Source organism: Bubalus bubalis, chromosome 4, assembly GCF_019923935.1.
Source record: "Bubalus bubalis isolate 160015118507 breed Murrah chromosome 4, NDDB_SH_1, whole genome shotgun sequence".
Classification (NCBI taxonomy): Eukaryota; Metazoa; Chordata; class Mammalia; order Artiodactyla; family Bovidae; genus Bubalus; species Bubalus bubalis.
This window is the reverse complement of record NC_059160.1, coordinates 30,357,243-30,376,225: the sequence shown is the minus strand read 5'-3', so window position 1 is coordinate 30,376,225 and position 18,983 is coordinate 30,357,243. Positions and strand designations below refer to the sequence as shown.

General features: G+C 39.2%; 1 protein-coding gene across 2 annotated transcripts in view; it reads right to left on the bottom strand.

The window, feature by feature from the left end:
* Nucleotides 1–16,904, bottom strand: part of PDE3A (phosphodiesterase 3A) — a 361,465-nt gene extending 344,561 nt beyond the window's left edge. Inside the window, exon 1 of one of the 2 annotated variants that reach the window (XM_006067621.4) lies at nucleotides 15,063–16,904. In XM_006067621.4, coding sequence (XP_006067683.4) covers nucleotides 15,063–15,986 — 924 coding nt within the window. In that variant the 5' untranslated portion in view covers nucleotides 15,987–16,904. Of the gene's footprint in view, nucleotides 1–14,550; nucleotides 14,928–15,062 lie in introns of those variants that run through there. The other variant, XM_044941226.2, reaches the window with a different exon arrangement.
* Nucleotides 16,905–18,983: the final 2,079 nt, after the last annotated feature.

The following is an 18,983-nucleotide window of genomic DNA, read 5'->3' as shown; positions in this document are numbered from 1 at the left end:
AATCTGTCTCAGTTCAGTTCAGTTGCTCAGTCATGTCCGATTCATTGCGACCCCATGAACTGCAGCATGCCAGGCCTCCCTGTCCCTCACCAACTCCCGGAGTCCACCCAAACCCATGTCCATTGTATCAGTGATGGCATCCAACCATCTCATCCTCTGTTGCCCCCCTTTCCTCCTAACCTCAACCTTTCCCAGCATCAGGGTCTTTTCAAATGAGTCAGCTTTCTGTATCAGGTGGCCAAAGTGTCGAAGTTTCAGCTTCAATATCAGTCCTTCCAATGAACACCCAGGACTGATCTCCTTTAGGATGGACTGCTTGGATCTCCTTGCAGTCCAAGGGACTCTCAAGAGTCTTCTCCAACACTGCAGTTCAAAAACATCAATTCTTCTGCTCTCAGCTTTCTTTATAGTCCAATTCTCACATCCATACATGACCACTGGAAAAACCATAGCCTTGACTAGATGGACCTTTGTTGGCAAAGTAATGTCTCTGCTTTTTAATATGCTGTGTAGGTTGGTCATAAATTTCCTTCCAAGGAGCAAGCGTCATGGCTGCAATCACCATCCGCAGTGATTTTGGAGGACGGAAAAATAAATTCAGCCACTGTTTCCCCAAATATTTTCCATGAAGTGATGGAACCGGATGCCATGATCTTAGTTTTCTGAATGTTGAGCTTTAAGCCAACTTTTTCACTCTCCACTTTCACTTTCATCAAGAGGCTCTTTAGTTCTTCACTTTCTGCCATAAGGGTGGTGTTATCTGCATATCTGAGGTTATTGATATTTCTCCCGGCAATCTTGATTCCAGCTTGTGCTTCCTCCAGCCCAGCGTTTCTCGTGATGTACTCTGCATATAAGTTAAATAAGCAGGGTGACAATATATAGCCTTGACGTACTCCTTTTCCTATTTGGAACCAGTCTGTTGTTCCATGTCCAGTTCTAACTGTTGCTTCCTGACCTGTATACAGGTTTCTCAAGAGGCAGGTCAGGTGGTCTGGTATTGCCATCTCTTTCAGAATTTTCCACAGTTTATTGTGATCCACACAGTCAAAGGCTTTGGCATAGTCAATAAAGCAGAAATAGATGTTTTTCTGAAACTGTCTTGCTTTTTCAATGATCCAGCAGATGTTGGCAATTTGATCTCCGGTTCCCCTGCCTTTTCTAAAACTAACTTGAACATCTGGAAGTTATGTCTATGTGTATAACCTGTCAATGTGTATATATATAGATGTATGTATTTAAATGTTTTCCTCATGATATTCAACCAAGCACTTTTTAACTGCTTAATCACATTGCAAAAGTCCAAAATTTGTCTAGTTTTATTAAATAAAAGTTTATAGCTCTGTGTTTCTTCACTAAGGTGACCTAAATGCTCTAAAACTCTAGATTTCTGGGCCCCATTCTACACATAATTAAACCAGAGTATCTGGCCTTAGGACCTAGGAATTATCATTTTAATAAGTTTCCCAAATAATTATTCATATTAAAATTCAAGAACTATATCATTTGAAGACACATATAGCAGCTTGACTTAGAAAGTGCTAGATAAGGTATAATGGTAAGTAAGTGATGTCAGGCTATATCTTACAAGATTTTTGAAAGCATCTGAAGGAAGAAGTCTATTTATCTATTAATTAGAGCTTTTTACTATCAGAATTCATAAACAACAGTTTCATTAATCAGTTCAGTTCAGTTGCTCAGTCATGTCCGACTCTGTGTTACCCCATGGATTGCAGTACACCAGGCTTCCCTGTCTATCACCAACTCCCAGAGCTTGCTCAAACTCATGTCAATCAAGTTGGTGATGCCATCCAATCATCTCATCCTCTTTCATCCCCTTCTCCTCCTGCCTTCAATCTTTTCCAGCATCAGGGTCTTTTCTAATGAGTCAGTTGTTTGTATCAGGTGGCCAAAGTATTGGAGCTCTGATTAACATAGCATTATAATTACATAAGATTAGCACTGGGGAAAAAGATGGTAAGAATTCAGGTATACTAAAATACTTAGAAGATAACAAAGAGTCAGTGTGAAATAGAGTGCATGCGTACGTGCTAAGTCACTCAGTTGTGTCCAATTCTTTGAGACCTTATGGATCATAGCCCACTAGGCACCTCTGTTCATGGGATTCTCTAGGTAAGACTACTGGAGTGGGTTGCCATGCCCTCCTCCAGGGGATCTTCCTGATCCAGGGATCAAACTCACATCTCTTAAGTATCCTGAATTGGCAGGCGGGTTCTTTATACTATCACCACCTAGGAAATAGAGAGTCAATCTTAAATAAGATATATTTATCTGCTGACCTTTTTCATCGATCTTGTCACAGAAGAGGTAAAAGTTCACACAAGATTGCCATAACATTTCATTTAAAAGTCAAAGTGATAAATGCACTAAAAACCTAAAAAGTAAGAATCTACATCTTTGAAAGTAGTCAGTGTCTGGAACATTTATGAATAGCACTATGACCTCTGAAAAATGATCAAAGAGTTTTAGGTCTAAAGTTAAGAACAGATCCTGACAATGCATGGCTGGGCAGAAGTGACACCCCCAGGGTCTCCTCTTTCCAAACCATAGGAGTTCTAGATTTTAGGGGCACATTCCCAGAAGACCGTTCAATCAATGTGTGTGTGTGTGTGTGTGTGTGTGTATTTTTTAAACAGAGGAATTCTTTCAATTTCAATCTAGTCTTCTTTCTGCACAAGCAAAATACTAGCTTCCATTTCTTTCACTCATTTATTATGGGAAGTTTCCACTTCTGAATGCTACTTTGGTTTTTAGATAATTTACTTAATCAGTGTTCAGTTATATCCTAATCCAACATTCCCAATCAAATTCTCATACTTTTCAATAAGGACTAGTTAGTGGCTTACAGAAATTCCACTGAATATATTTAAAAGCTCTTGTCATTCTTTGAAGGAGTGAAGAAGAGCTCATCCCATTATTATTCAAGTAAAAAGAAGGAGAAGTGGACAAAATGAGACCTTAATAGCTGCTATAATTTAGGCCCTGCTTATCTAGCAAAAACAATTTCAATTGTAGCACAAACAAATCATTAAGAGTAAAAACAGACACCATTCAAATGGCTAGCTTCCTGTACCAAAATGAAAATAGAGTAAAAGGTTTTGCTCCTAAATTTCTTATTCTATTTTACATTTGACAAAAATGTCAAATAAATTTAGAAATGGCTCCTTTACCAAAGAATATATCTGGTTTATTTCAAAACATGAATTATTCTGTAACTAAATTCTCAGTTTGTAATTTATGTTTTCAAAGAGAAACAACATTCAGATTTTAAATATATTCAAAGATACCTGAAACTCTCAAAGTTTTCAGTACAGGTAGCCTTTCTAAAAGATATATGAGACCATTTGACATCCACAAACTAAAAGAAACTTGTTTCTGGAAAAGAAAGTGGGAAATAACTTTTTTTTTTTTTTCTAAACTGTACTTCTAGTTCTTTTAAAGGCACGATAATCTGCTTAACATACTCAGAAGAGAAATGTCTGCTTTCAGTGAGAGAAGATGACAATATCTCTCTATTAAGAGTTAAAATACAGCAACAAAATATTCTTATTTGACTTAAAACTTCCTTTCTATTTTAACAAGTTCTATTAAAAACTAGATATACCATCAAATTGATTGGATAAATTAAAACCTGTCATTCTGATGAAACCTTGTAAAGTGTTGATTTTTAAATTCCTCTGGACTCTGAAATTATGCTACCAAACCTCTAGATTATTCAGCACAATTGGACTAGCACTATAGTTGGATGACATTTGAAAAAAGCTAATTTCACAAAGTCATCCCTGGAAGCAATGTGCTCAAATTATATTTTGTAACTGAGTGCAATTAAAATATAAAAAGGAGATAGTAGTTACTTTACATGAGACTTTTCAGGAAACGCAGCAATTCAGTAAGAACCTCTAACAAGAATATAGACTAACTGTAAGAAGGTGTAGCTGAACACCTACCAACACTTTGTAGAAAGCCACGGGAACAAATGTCAAAGTCGATTCTTTCTCAATTAAAGCATTAGTTGTACATGAAAAAGACTTAAACTTTTATTTTTCTGAAAAACATACTCTAACTTCAGATACTGTTCTGAAGTTCATACCACATTGGTCTTGGGGGTGGTTTGGTTATTTTCAGTTGGGAGCGAGCTAAAAATAAATATCTAGGACTCATGCTGAGTGGGGTTTCCTACCACGAAAGGCACAGGCAAGTTCAGCTCCTTATCTGACACATGCCAGAGAATCTTTGTAAGTCATGTTTCGAATTTTTATTTATTTTTAATTGGATGAAACGTCTTTACAATGTTATATTGGTTTCTCCCACACAACAATGCAAACCAGACATAACTATACATATATCAACTCCCTCTAGAGCCTCCCTCCCTTCCTCCAACCCACCCTTCCAGGTCATCACAGAGCACCAGGCTGGGCTCCCTGTGTTACATAACAGCTTCTCACCAGTTATCTATTTTACACATGGCAGTGTATCCATGTAGACAACCTTCCGATTGGGAGAAAATAATTGCAAACAAAACAACTGAAAAAGAATTAGATCTCCAAAATACATAAGCAGCTCATACAGTCCAATATCAGAAAAACAAATATCCCAATCAAAAAATGGGCAGAAGACCTAAACAGACATTTTTCCTAAGAGGAATACAGATGGCCAATAAACACATGAAAAGATGCTCTACATCACTCATTATTAGAGAAATGTAAATCAAAACTACAATGAGGAAACCTCACACCAGTCAGAATGGACATCATCAAAAAAAAAAAACAATAATAGTAACAATAATAGAAAACAGTAAATACTGGAGAGGATGTGGAGAAAAGGGAACCCTCTTGCACTGTTGGTGGGAATGTAAATTGATATAGCCACTATGGAGAACTGTACATACAGATAAACTTTTTATAGTAATAAAGTATAAATATTTTAAAAATGTAAATTCACAGACTAGTGAATAGGCTACTTTTTTCTACAGAAGTTTACTTCAGTAGGTTTAATCACTAGTTCAGTCTCAGGAGATTGGGGGGTAAATATTTCAGAGTAAAATCATTTCTTTCTTCTCCGTCCCTTTATTTCACTAGCTGGTGCAGAGCGAGACACTGGACTGGAATTTTCTAAAAAATATATTGATGGCTGACACAAGGAAGGGAAGAAGGGTTGATTCCTTTTATAATGAAAATGCTGTGACATGAGTGTGACTTCTTCAGTTCTTGAGCCTAGAAAGCAGATTTTCGGGGAGCCCAGGCAGCTCAGGATGTCTCTCCCACTCTCTGGGAGATTGTTGCGGAGTTAGGTGTTTGCTAACACCCAAACAGGGGGTTGTTTTGTATGACAAGGACTAGCACTGCCTCCTGAAGAGCATTTCCTAAGCAGACCTGTTAACTTCATCCTCTGAAATACTTAGTTTAAAAATAAGAACCATTTGCTTTCTCTGTGCTCAAGCTAGCTTAAAAATGTCCAAAGGAGGCTGATTCCACAGGGGTCGCCCCCAAATAAACCATTCCCCCTGCCAAATTTCTATGACTTCAAACTTCCATTAGGCTTACTTAAGTGGATTATATCTGAAGAGGAGGAAACACTTGCCACAGACACAGCATATTCAGTTATTTCAACTTACTTCAGAAGGTGGAAAAATTCTATTAAAATTCTATTAAATTTAAACCACATAAAATTCTTGCATAAAATTATTTTAATATTCTGACAAGGTACAGTGGGGTGTGGGGGATAGAAAAGCATTCCTTAAATTTTTAAACACACTCTGAGTGAGAAGAACCTATTTTGTTTAAAAAAAAATGAAATAAAACGCATTGCTTGGAAAAATATTTATACATACACACACACACACACATACAGAGGACATTATAAGAAAAGAAGACTGGCCAAAAAAAAAAATTTACAAGCCCAACCTCTACATTAATTTAAAGTAATTTCAGAATTCGCCAGGTGAATGACTAGTTATATTAAATACAAACTCAAGTAACAGTTACGATTACTATAGCTTTTTATTATTTAGCTAGTTACTTCAAAGAAAGCTAAATTAAGCCAGCTTCACCAGGAGTGAGATTGAGTCCACATTATTTCTTTTTAGATAAATGTGCTTCTTTGTATATCATGATTCTATTACCTTTTGTTCTTTTTAGATTATCTCCTAAGTTATAGATGAAAACCTACCTACCTCTGCATTTTTATTCTCTAATGCAAAGATAAATAATGTCTTACTTTAAAAGGGAGAAATTCATAAATTGAAAAACATACAATAACACATACAGATTATAAACCAATATGCACAAAATAAATGCCTATTTAAAAAATAATTCTATACATCTATGTATATAAAGGATCATGCCATATATCAAAAGTTGTCTTCTCATCAATTCTCAATGTAATATATTGGAACTATGCCTAGAGTTAATGAATTCATAGAGTTTGAGGAAAGGAGATGGAAAGAGGGTAAGGAGTGTAAGGGGGGCAAAAGGCCTCATTTAATTTTTTTTTTTTCAATCTTATGGCGGTGCCATAGATCACCAGCAGTTAGACCAGCGACCTAACCCCTTCAGTGAAGGCTCAGAGTCTTAACCACTGGACTGCCAGGGAAGTCCCAGAATGGTGGGACTTTTAAAGTTTGCCTTTTTCATCTGTACATTTTTCTAGGTTCATGCAGTTTGAAATCACGCAGAGCTTCAAAAGCCACCTAATCTCAATTTCTAGTTTAGAAATTACACATTATCAAAAGTCTAGTCCTTTCTAGACACAAAATAGAAGCATTTTCCTTTTGTATATCTATGAGAGTGGTGTTTAAATAAGCAATAGCAAGGAGTCATCAGCCTTTTACAGACACTGCTAGAATTTTCATCCATTAAAGCTACTAGCAGGTTTGTCACTTAAGTTTCCTAAGTTACCAAGATAACAACATGCATTATAAACATAAGCACTTTCATTTCTAAAGAGACATTAGATAACCCAATAACAGACTAATCACCATGGCTGGTCATGTGTTCACACTATATCCATAAGCCATACCTGTTAACAAATCACACTTTGAAAGGCAAATTCATAATTAGCTGGTAACACTGATTCTGTGTTATACATCAAGTTAACAAAACGGTTCCTCATTAAGGACTGTGTTAAACTCTCCCTCCAATTAAAATCAACGTATTTTAAAATACGTGCAATAATGTCAAAGGAGGAAAATCAGACTGACTTGCCAACTATTAGAGCAGCAAGATTATATACAAATGTGAACAGTTGTATATTAAGTGCTATCATAAAATCTACATGGATTTTCCATTATAATGGAAGAGGTAACATTAGTATTCAAGTACTTCAGCTCTTTAAAAATGTTCCAAAGATTAACCATCAGCCACATGTGTCTATCAAGTACTTGAAATGTAGCTACACCAGACTGAGATGGGCTGTAAGTGGAAAACACACACCACAAAATCAGACTTCAGCACACAAAAAAACAGAAAGCAAAATATCTTGATTTATACGTTGATTTTATGTTAGCATGATACAATGAATTAAATTAAACAGTATTATCATGGATTTCACCTAGTTGGTTTTTATTTAATTTTTTTTTTTTTACTTTTTTATGAGGCTACTAGAAAACATGAAATTCAGTAATTTGCTCCTGTTGTATTTCCATTGGACAGCGCTTATCTATAATGTTTACAGGACTGTTTTCATCAAAGCCACTGGGTGACACTGTTTCTCCATTAAATTGATGCAAGTAAAACAATTTCCTGGCAGAGGAAAAAGTCTTGCACATACCCAGGCATGCACACATGTATGCACACACATAAACACACAAAACAGACATCATGTGCTCCTTACAATTATCCATATTCTTAGGATGAAAAAACATGAATACACCTAAGTACTTTTAGTATCATCTTAGCAGGACTTGAAATACTTAAAATCTATAATCATCATCACATTCCTCAAGACTAAATGACAGCTCTAATCAAATCAAATAAGCAGAAGTTGTTTAGTTTGACTTTTCCCAAACAGCTTTCCATCTTCTAAATGGTAATGTTTCTCGTGACTGCCTCTAAAAAACTTACATCCTATTTACTTATATTTTAATGGATTCCCACAGAAACCATGAAAAATAATTCAGATGAACAAAAAACCACCAGCTGTTTTGCTAACAAAGAAATGCTTTACCCATGTGCAGATTCCTTTTCACCTTGAAGTTGAAATCCTGAACATTTTTAAATCGATTCACTGAAAACTAAAATGAAAACAAAAATCAATATTTAAACCACCATCATGCACTCTTCTTTGATGAGATAAAGATTCCACAAAGTAGGACTTTGCAATGCAATTGATATTCATTTCTGGGACAAAGTCTTGAATAATAGAGTCTAAAGGCTGCCTGGTAGATGACCAGAAAACTCACCTTTGTAAGGGCTCCAGAGTTTTGTGTTATCTGTACATTCAATGGGTTTTATTCAATCTTCTAATCCTGAATGAGAATTTAGAGTTGGATTCCAGTGTAAAATCACAAGTGATTAGTAGGTTTAAAATGATCTGCCTAACTCTTTTTCCACTGTTTCCCAGCAGCAGATTCAACTCCAAAGAGAACTGGATAAAAGTCAACATTTTACCTCAGGTTGCTACATACTTTTAGCTGATTCTCCCTCAGTTTCCTTTTCTCTAAAATCAGACTTATTCTAGTCTCCTAACTACAGCCTGCATGGAATTAAGCATTTTAAGATCTCGCTGCAACAAGTTCCTTAAGCCATAGACTACACCTCAGGATAGGAAAGCCACCACTGTGTTAGCTTGAGGTGTGTGTAACGTGTCCCAAATCTTGTATTATCCTTATTTCAGAAGTCCTATTAATGTATACTAAATTACTTTCCACTTCAAAGAAACAATTCTCCCTTGCCTTCAAAACCTAAACCTGCTCAAAACCTAAAACAATTATGTTTAACCATTATGCATTGAGGACCTTCTGAAAATCTATGAAAACATAAAGTTTTTTCCCAGAAAAATGAAAGGATGAACTTTTGCATGAAATATCAGAGATGAGATGAAGGGTTCTGGCTCTAGATTTAAAATCTGCTCTAAGATACTATATGCACTGCTTCAGTGATTACCTAAGAGGTCATTTCCATACTTTCCTGTGATTTCTCCCTTTCTTATGTTGATATCTCATTATCCTGACTAGACTCTAAGCTCTGAAGAGCCAAGGTGCTACATTGTACCTGTATAGAATTTGTATGCTTTTTAGCACAAGGCTTATTAATGCACAGACAAAGCATGTTGACTTGACATTGTATAGGTTCACTGACCAAACACTTTAAGGAATAACATCAGCTAAGGATAGCATCTTCTTCTAAAATAGCAGACATTTTGGGAGAACACATACGGCCAACTAATATTTTCAGCAATCAGTATCTGACAAATTTTTCTCTGAACTATGACTTCTGCACATCTTTTGAAGACTTTTTTCCCCCAGAAATCAAACCTGTGTATTTCATGGTGACAATCGTGTAAGTGTACATTCTCAAGTTCAACACTGAGATAATTCCCTAGGGTAGCCTTACAGAAAACATAAACAAAAAACTTCTTTAAAAAAATACTACCAACAGTAAAAGTATATACTGTGAGGTAATTCCTACAAGCATTTAAATTTCTATGTAAAGGAACTAATGTTCATTTGACTATTAAGAGCTCAGCTTTAAGTGCAAGAATATGGAGGTGTCTCTGAATCTCCTGGTTTATTCTGACTTATTTGATACAGCTTCCTTGAAAATAGGAATGTATTAATAGAAAATAAACACAAATTGAGTTTTCAATTTAATACACTTGAAGCTTCTTTTAATATCACACCCAGAAGAGGAAAGGGAGGTAGAGACTCCATGGAGTAGAAGACACATGGCCAATGAAAGGCTTACCAGGTGGTGCTAGTGGTAAAGAACCCGCCTACCAACGTAGGAGACTTGAGAAACACACAGGTTCAATCCCTGGGACGGGAAGACTCCCTGGAGAAGGTAATGGCAACCCACTTCAATATTCTTGCCTGGAGAAACCCCTGTACAGAGGAGCCTGGCAGGCTACAGTCCATGGGGTCGCAAAGAGTCAGACACAACTGAAGCGACTCAGCACACACGTGGCCAATGAAAACAATTCACCAGAAACGTGTAGGATTGTGTCTAATTTCACAAAGCTCAAGAAACTTGCCCTATGCAAAAAAGGTTTTCTGAAAAATCCAACTCCGCCCCCTATACCCTAAATAAACTCACTCTTTTACTAAGATTAAATAACCCAAGTTTTCAATGAAGTGTACATAGACTACTGGGCTGTTACTGGCACAAATCACATTAATCAAAAATCTTAAAATATAATATACATGCAAATTTCTAATTTTGAGGTTCACAAACATCCTACTGCAACATAATAAATGAGAACTTATTGAAAAACAATGTGAAATTAGATTTGGTGAAGACTTTTATTCACCTAGAGTCCTGAAGAGATTCTTCTCAGAGCTGTATTTCCTAACAGAGTACAGCAAATTCACACAAATGTCACTACAGATATAATGAATGTTTTTTCATGCCAGTGTCACTCACCCTTGCCTGCCTGAACCCCCTCCCCCCTAGACTTTTCAAAATGTATTTCATACACAGAGTCACTGTTCTGGTTGTTTATTTAATTAACATGACAGCCCAGCATACACAGCATTTCTTTCAGTTCTACAGTTTTAACTTTTTTACACTTTAGACTCAATACAGAAAGAGTGAAATTACTGTTTGCCTCCTTCCAACCTCTGTAAATTTATATAGATTCACTGACTATTTCTGTCAGTTAAAACACTTTTTTCAGTATGCTTTAAATATCTATATTCACAAAGTAAAATCACAATTTTGTCCCTACATACCAAAAAATTTTCTGCCCTCACCTTTCCCAAGGGATGAGAATATCTTGTTTTTCCTTTTTAGGGTTTTTAGAAGTTGGCCTTAATTAATTTTAATTCTGTCAGCAGGTCATAAATAATCAATATTGTTCTTTGTATTGCCAGATGCCAAGTTATACTCCTGAAACGTGATTGAAGCTACAATTGGATTAAAAAGGCATGATTGTTTCTGAAATTTATTAAATTTGAGAAATATGTTCTGTTATCCTGAAATGTATTTAGGAGTTTAAAGAACAATTAATTCTATATTTTCAGAAGAAATACTTTTGTATTTTAAAAATACACAGTAAATGCAAGAAAGTTGTACTTTTTACCAAAGATGTAAGAAGGCCTACCATTGAAAACTACACCTACTACTGTATCCTATTCTTTTTGCTTTGCTGTTTCTGTTTTTGGCTTTTTTTGCTTGAAAATATCTTTCTTATATCAGTAATGAAAAACTTGATTCTACTTTTGATAACCAACCACTAGACTCGTACAAAAAAACATTACATTCCTAAAAAGCCTGCTCAAGATCTTTTTGCTAAATATGTTTAATTAACAGCCTTAAGGCCCTATGTGTGCAAAAATATTTTGATTTTTAATCTCACAAAATGAAGTATACAGCTGTACATTTCTGACTGAGAGTGTACCCACCACAAAGAATTTTGTCATGAAGTGGTACAAAAGTATTAATGGTGAGGTGAGAGGCATACAGCTTGTGTTTATTTTATGTGAAACTGTAGGCAAAGATATTAAATCCTTCTTAACATGTAACTAAAATAAAATTGCATTGGTTTGCATTCTTTCAAAAATCAATGTGTAAGGTGGTCCCAGTAATTAGAGGGAAAGAGCCAGCCGATTGTGTTGAGTATCAAGAAAAGAGACACCCTTTCAAATACAATATTCAAGTGTTAAAAGTGCTGAATTAAAATTTTATGTTGAAAAACAACATTTAGTAATCATGCATAATTTCTAATAATTCCAGAAATTCTAAGGACCTTAGTGTTTGGAAGACAGGGTGATACTTGCTAAGGGATATAAACATCCACTTAAGAAAGATACATACACCTTAATGGAATCATCTGCTTTATTAACCAAAAAAGTAGTCTGACTCACTGATCTACAAAATCTTGAACCTACTGGGCCAGTAGGAGTGAGTTAAAAGCCATGCAAATGTTACCAACTCTGTTCTTTCCTGAGAGCCTACTCCTTCATTCGCATCTCACAGATACACCCAGTGTCCCATTAATTCTGAGACTGAAGACTAGATCGATCTCTTTTCTTTGGCTGAAGCTGTATTTATGATCAATGCTGTAAAACTCAGTTCTGTATGTAATAGCTGATCTATTGTCTTCATGATGGTTGAGGAAGGGGAAAAGGAAGGCAGGGAGGGAGGGAACTCTTGTCATTTGGTTTGCCTTATGACAATTTTATCATCTATTCTCCTTGACCTTTCAGAATTGAGTCATTGCCCAGAGATAGCTCTTAAGCTAGTGGCTGCTATCATTCACACGGAGAAGAAAAGGTTGGAATTCTCTCACCTTTAAACCTCACAATGAGCAAAGTCCAAATGAAATTCTCCAGAGGACTCTGCCAGCTTCTCTGTATTTTATGTTCTTACACCTCTACTTAAAATCCACTTGTTGCCTGAGGATTGTCTTAAAGAGTAGACATTCTTTCAGAAAAGAACTCCTAATCAGGTAGCATTCAGGGCAGTGTTATATATGTGTTTTATAATTATTTTGATTCTTGATTTCATAAAGCATGAGGATGACAGTGGTACACTTTGCACCCTTAATCAGAAGTTTGTTTCCTTGTGATAAAACAGATAAGCCATTTACTATATAGCTCCTGAACTTTTCACACAGTTAGGCTAACGTATGAGATATTGCCCTGTCTTATAAGATCCTAGTGCGTTGTCAGTTCCCACCCACCCCCCACAATTATGCTCAGCAACAACTTTAAAGGGTCATATATAAAAACTAGCCTTAAGTAACACGCACACACTTACCCATGCCCTCATTAAAAATTCAAGTAAATAAATTTCTGCTAAATGTCACCTTGCTTTCCCATCAACCATAAAAGATAGTCTCTCATTTTAGAAGAGTCTTCATAAACACAGCCTTAAAAAAAAAAAATGGCAACCAAAGAAACTGATCAAAATATATTATGAATATACATGATCGATCGTATGCATCTGCAAAACATGTGAAAATTCAATGCTCAGTAATTTTCTTAGAAGTCTGCAGGCTATTCAAATCATCCATTTGTCAATTCAAACCAGAGAAAACCAGTAAAAATCTATGGGTTAATTAACACTGCTGGTTAATTCCCCTAAACACCTTCTCATCTTAAATCCACCCCTACGCAAATGTTAATAAGAAATTTCAGAAATCGAATTTCAGAGGTTAAATGATATGAATTTGGAGTCAAGTTATTTATGCTTAACTCACAGATTTGCCTTAGAAATTAAGTTTCAATTTTGCAATGATCAGGTCACATTTCCCTGTAAGTTAAAGAAAAGTATACTTGAAATACATTTAAACTAGCAGTGTTTTCATTTAAAAGATGTTCTATCAGTGACTTTAAAAAGAAATTAAAATGTGTTTTCCTCCAATTGGCTTATAGGGAGCTTACTTTATTCTGGTGATGCCCAGATTTCTACCAAAACTAAGTATCAGTCAGTGGCCTGTTTTTAACTTCACCCTTAGAGTAAGCTAAACCCAAGAAATATTTGCTTTATCTAAACGGAAAGCTAAATAAGTACATTTATTTTAAAATAAACACAGAGACTACAATGTTGTCATCCATTCTGCTAAATAATGTCAAACAACCACATTCTGTGTAATTAACTCCATTTGAGAAACAAACTAGTCATCACACCATATGGTGACTGCTATTGCTTAGAAATACCCAAATGATTATCCACAGAATAACCTAAAGAGAAAAAGCTTACTGTCTTAGGGTATTCTCACTCCCTAAAGTTGTTCTCATAGTACCATAGGTAGGCATAAACTTAAATGAGAAAAGTGTAAATTTCCACTTGCTATACTTAACCAGCTCTCTACCACCTCCACCCCCAAGTGTCAAATCAGCTTGAAGTAGAGAGGTGAACACTGAAGTTTCCTCAGATACAATCTGCTTTTAAAATAGGAGTTTGTTCTTTTACACCCCTTATAGCAACTGTATTCCATGATCTCAAAACAATGATAATAAGGAAATAAGTCCCCCCAATTCACTAAACATTATCCGGGATAACCTCACTCATAATTCTAGATTCCTCCTCCTCCTCTCTGAAAGATTTATATTACCAGCAATTTAGAAATATTTTCCTGAATTATTATTTCCTGTATAAATCCACTTGAATCGCTAAATATTCACTAAGTATGTAGATACTCAAGAGAAATTTTTTCAAGTCGACACTAACAGCGCAGTCCACGATTCTGACAAATTCTGAAGTTAAACGTATTGCTCCCCAAATTGAAGTTTATGGTTTTAATACAAAACACATCAGCATGGAATAATGTATGTCCCCAAATTACATTTTAAAAAGTAAACTGGACACCACCAAACGCAGCCTCTTCAAGTAAAACATACTGCAAAACCAGAGTATATCAGCACCTCACCTTCAAGCATTCCTTGCTTTAACTCTAGAATATTTTTATTGACTTCCATAAATGTTTACCTGTCTTCTCAGAAGAAAGAAATTTTATGAGAAGAAACAGAAAGAAATTCTATAAAAATAAACAGAAATCTAGCAAAATCCTCGTTTTCAAATCACCCTTAAAAAAAAAAAAACTTAATTCTAATATTTCTGCTAAAGGAGGAAAACATGAGAGCACTTAAAAGTATAGACAAGTCATCCGCCAGGTGTAGCACATCTAAAAAGTTGGCTCAGCTGTGGTAGACCCTGCAAAGACCATCTAGTTTTATTACTTATTCGTGTTCCTGTTGTTCAAGTTATAAAATATTGTGCGAGAGGGCGAGAAAAACTCGCTGGTTTCCAAGTCTGAAGTTAGGGCACTTTGCTGGGCTGTCTCCTATTCCCAGCGCTCCAATTCCCTCCACTTTGTGGCGGATCCCAAAAGCTTTCAAGTTTTCCCGAGAGGCGCGTGAGAGGGGGGCTGCAGGTCCTTACCTGTTCCCTGGGGATGCAGGGCAGGGAAGTCCTCCGATGGGACTTGCTGCTGCAGCCGGACATCTCGGCGGACACCACGGAGCTGGACCGCCTCCTCCTCTTAAACACCGGGATCTCTTCCTTGGTCCCAGCGATCAGCTGGGACCCGAAATGCTCCCTCGGAGCCGCCCCCGAGTACTGCGGCAAGATCTGCTCCACGTACCTGGCGAGGAGGATCCCCAGAACGCCGGCCAAGTACGCCAGGTAAGGTCTCCAGGCAACCTTGAACCTCTCTAAGGAAATGAGGGCCACGGTCCTGACCGCGCTAGTCAAGGCGATCATGAGGACGCCCAGCCTCAGCCTCAGCACCAGCCATGTCGCGGCAGCCAAGCAGCTGAGCACCACCCCCGCGGCGGGGAGCGAGAGTAAGTGATCCTCCCCGACGCCCAGCCCAATCTGGACGAGCGCTTCCCCCCCGCAGCAGACTGCCAGCAGCGCGACGGCCAGAGGCAGGCGCACCCCGGCGCGCAGGAGGTACAAGCCCATCCAGAAGAAGGCACACAGGAGACTGAAGAGCAGCGCTGAGGGCTGCAGCCAGGGGCCGAGAGGCGCGCCGCCCCCGGGAGCACCTCCCCGAGGCCCCGGGAAGACGCCCCCTTCTGCTGCCGGGGCTGCTTCCTCCTCCTCCTCTTTACTCCGCTCCAGGTCACAGCCGATCTCCCCGCGGACTAGCCTCACCAGCAGCGCCAGCAGAAAGGACAGGGAGCCCGCGCACAGCGCCGAGGAAAGTTTCCGCGAGCGCCGGAGCGGCCGCAGCACCCGGGCGCCCCAGCAGCCTCGGCAGCCCACGTCCGGGGGCGATGCGGGGCCCGCCGCTGGGGCCGGCCTGGCCTCCCAGTGGCCCGGCGTGGTCCCGACTCGGGCGGCCTCGCCCGGCACGGCCATGGTGCGCCCTCTTCGCGGAGTCCCCGAGGGCCCCCCCGACGCCCCCACCCCACCACACACACACACACACAGGCGCGCGCTCACGCCCGCTCTTCTCGCAATCCCACCCTCGGAATCCCTCCTGCTCCCAGGCCCGCGAGCACTGAAAGTTTCAGCTTTCGAATAACTCCTGGAGAAGGCTAGATGCTCCAAAGAGACGCCTTCCAGTGAAAAGCTAGCACAGGCAGAAGCGATCAGACTTCCTCTTTTTCTCTCTCAGAAAAGCTGTGCAGCATTCTCCGCTCCACCCCCACCCCCGTCTTCGGTCCTCCGGGGTCTCTCCGGACTTCAGGATTTTAAAGATCGCCCTAGGCGTCCGGCGTGCGGGGGTCGCAGCTGGAGCCGGCGACGCGGGGCGAGCTCGCAGCCATCCTGGGTGCTGCTGCACTCTAGGGGCCCGCAGCCGACGGAGGTCCCCCTTCCTCTCCTTAATGCAGCTCTTTCTCTATCACTCTTTCTTTCTCCTCGGCCGATCCTCCCCGACCCGGCCCCAGGAAGCGAACCGCCATTCCCTGGGGCAGAAAGCACAGCCTTTCCTGCGTCTGTCGGTCCAGTTCATGGCAAAAGGTGGTGAAAACGGAAAAGGGGCTGAGAAATAACCAAGAAGTTGCTAAGTCCCGTCGGAGAGACACCCAGTTGGAGAGACGAGCGGCTGCCGCAAGGGAAGGGAGGGAGGGCGAGCGAGCTGGAGAGGAAGGGAGGGTGGGAGGGAACGGAGGGCGAGAAAGGAGAAGGAGATTTACAGGTTTTTTTTTTCCTTCTTTTTGGTGCGGGGTTGATGGTGATTTGCAGTTTTGCAGAAGGGAGGAGAGTGGAGACGACTGATTAAAACTATAAAAAAGCAGGCAGCTGGAGTGATCTGCAATCCCGCTTGCTTGCTTTAAGGCAACTCCCTAGGAAAGCGTTCCCAGCCCTGCTCCCGCCCCTCCCCGGAGGAGGCGCTCTTCTTAGCTCGGGCTTCTTTCCCCGGAGCCGAGCCGGGCTGCTCTGCCAGCATCCTGTGGAAGGAGTGGCTCAGACCCGTCCACCGCCGGGCTCGCAGCCTCCCGGGGCTCCAGGGTCTCAGGCTGGCCCTCACACAGGGCTGCCCAGGATGTTGGAGTGAAAAAAGGATGGCGCTTGGATACTTATCTCTAGAGGGGAGTCCGCAGACTTCCCACTGTCCTGAAAAATGACAGCCACATCTACAGCCTGGGTGATTCAAAGATGCTTATAGACTCAAGTCAGGTCCAACAGCAAATCAGTGTCAGGGGGCATTGTAAGGCCTTGACTGCTCCTGCTGGAAAGTCTGTTTCGACAGAGAACCTAGGCTTTCCTGTTGGTCCAAACAATGGAAAATTTCAACAAGTTACCTAGACTCAAATAGCATTATTAAAGAGAAGGGGGAAGGGGAGAGCTCTCTTGTTATTGTTGTTACTTTAAAAAATACAGTGTATGAGAGTATTAGTCAACAGTTGTTGATGATGGATGGTAAATTACATTGAGATTAAGTGGCCCTAGCCTCAGAGAAGTGTACAAAGTAAGGAAGCTCAAACAATCAGAAATATTTAAAAAATCTCAAAGTGGGGGGATAAGAACAGGTAGGTTAACACTAGGAAAGATCTGAAAAGCTGCCTATGGTGAAATTGTCTACCATGAAAAAAGCTTGTGAAAAAAAAAACCAGGACCCTAGTTATTCATGTTTATAGGCTACACGTTTCAAGCGCTGTAGTAATGTTGAATTTGAGAAACTAAAAGTAAAAAATGTTAAGCTAACTCTTGGCAGATTATGAAAAAATAGTATCTTTTTAAAAAGTCCATCAGTGTGGAAAGTTGGTTTTTTTAAATACTGAACACAAGACCAGTCCACTCTTGTTCATTTTTAATATGGCTACCTTAAATGTAATTTGCCCTCACTAATAATAATAAAGATAATCCAATTTTGTTTTTAATTATCTGAACATTCCAGGGTAAAGTGTGTGTGGAAGCTGGAGTATTTGGGTAATTGGCTCAATGAAAGTGAAAAAAAAGTGAAAGTGTTAGTTTCTCAGTCATGTCCAACTCTTTGTGACCCCATGGTCTGTAGCCCACCAGGCTCCTCTGTCTGTGGAATTCTCCTGGCAAGAATACTGGAGTGGGTAGCCATTCCCTTCTCCAGGAATGGAACCTACATCTCCTGCATTGTGGGCAGATTCTTTAACCTCTGAGCCACCAGGGAAGCCCAATTGGCTCAATATGCTATTGTATTTTATGTGTAGAGATGAAGCAATCTAAAGAAAAGATAAAGGAGATACCTGAAAAAGAAAATTGTGAGACAGGGGAGAAGTTAGCTTAAAACCTAAGCTTAACTTTGTTGGAAACAGCCTGCTTTAGTTTGGGGCAGATGTTAATACTTAAATCAGGGTGTAAGTGGATATGAGGAACTGTGATAATACAGCTTCTCTCCATCAGATGTCCAGAACCGTGTTACCACATGGAAAACAAGTTGGGCAGCTAGTCAATGGCAGTGGGCACCATCTGTTTAATAATTAAACAGGAGCAACGATCTCTTTGCCAAAGACAAATGAGCCCCTAGCCTGCCGCTTTTTTGAGTTTTCTTTTTTAGACATATGATTCATATGCCAGAGCCTACCTGAAACATTTGAGTGAAAAGCCTTGATTGGAATATCGTGATGAAATTCACTGCCATCAAGAAGAGCATATTAAAATGAAAAACTGTTAAGATCTGGGCATATATCAAGATTAGCAAGAAAGGAATAGTGAGAATTTTAGAGTATTTCCATTTTTCCCTGTACCCTACTGCCACAAGCATCTCAGTTCTTTAGGAAAAAAACAATAAATCACCATAAAAACTGAACTTGTAAGAGATGGAATGTAGATATTAAAGAAACATTGTGACCAGGAGAACATAAGAATGGCATCTGTTAATGGCAGCAAAACAGAAACACTAGGCCTGTATGTTAATTACATTCTTGAAAG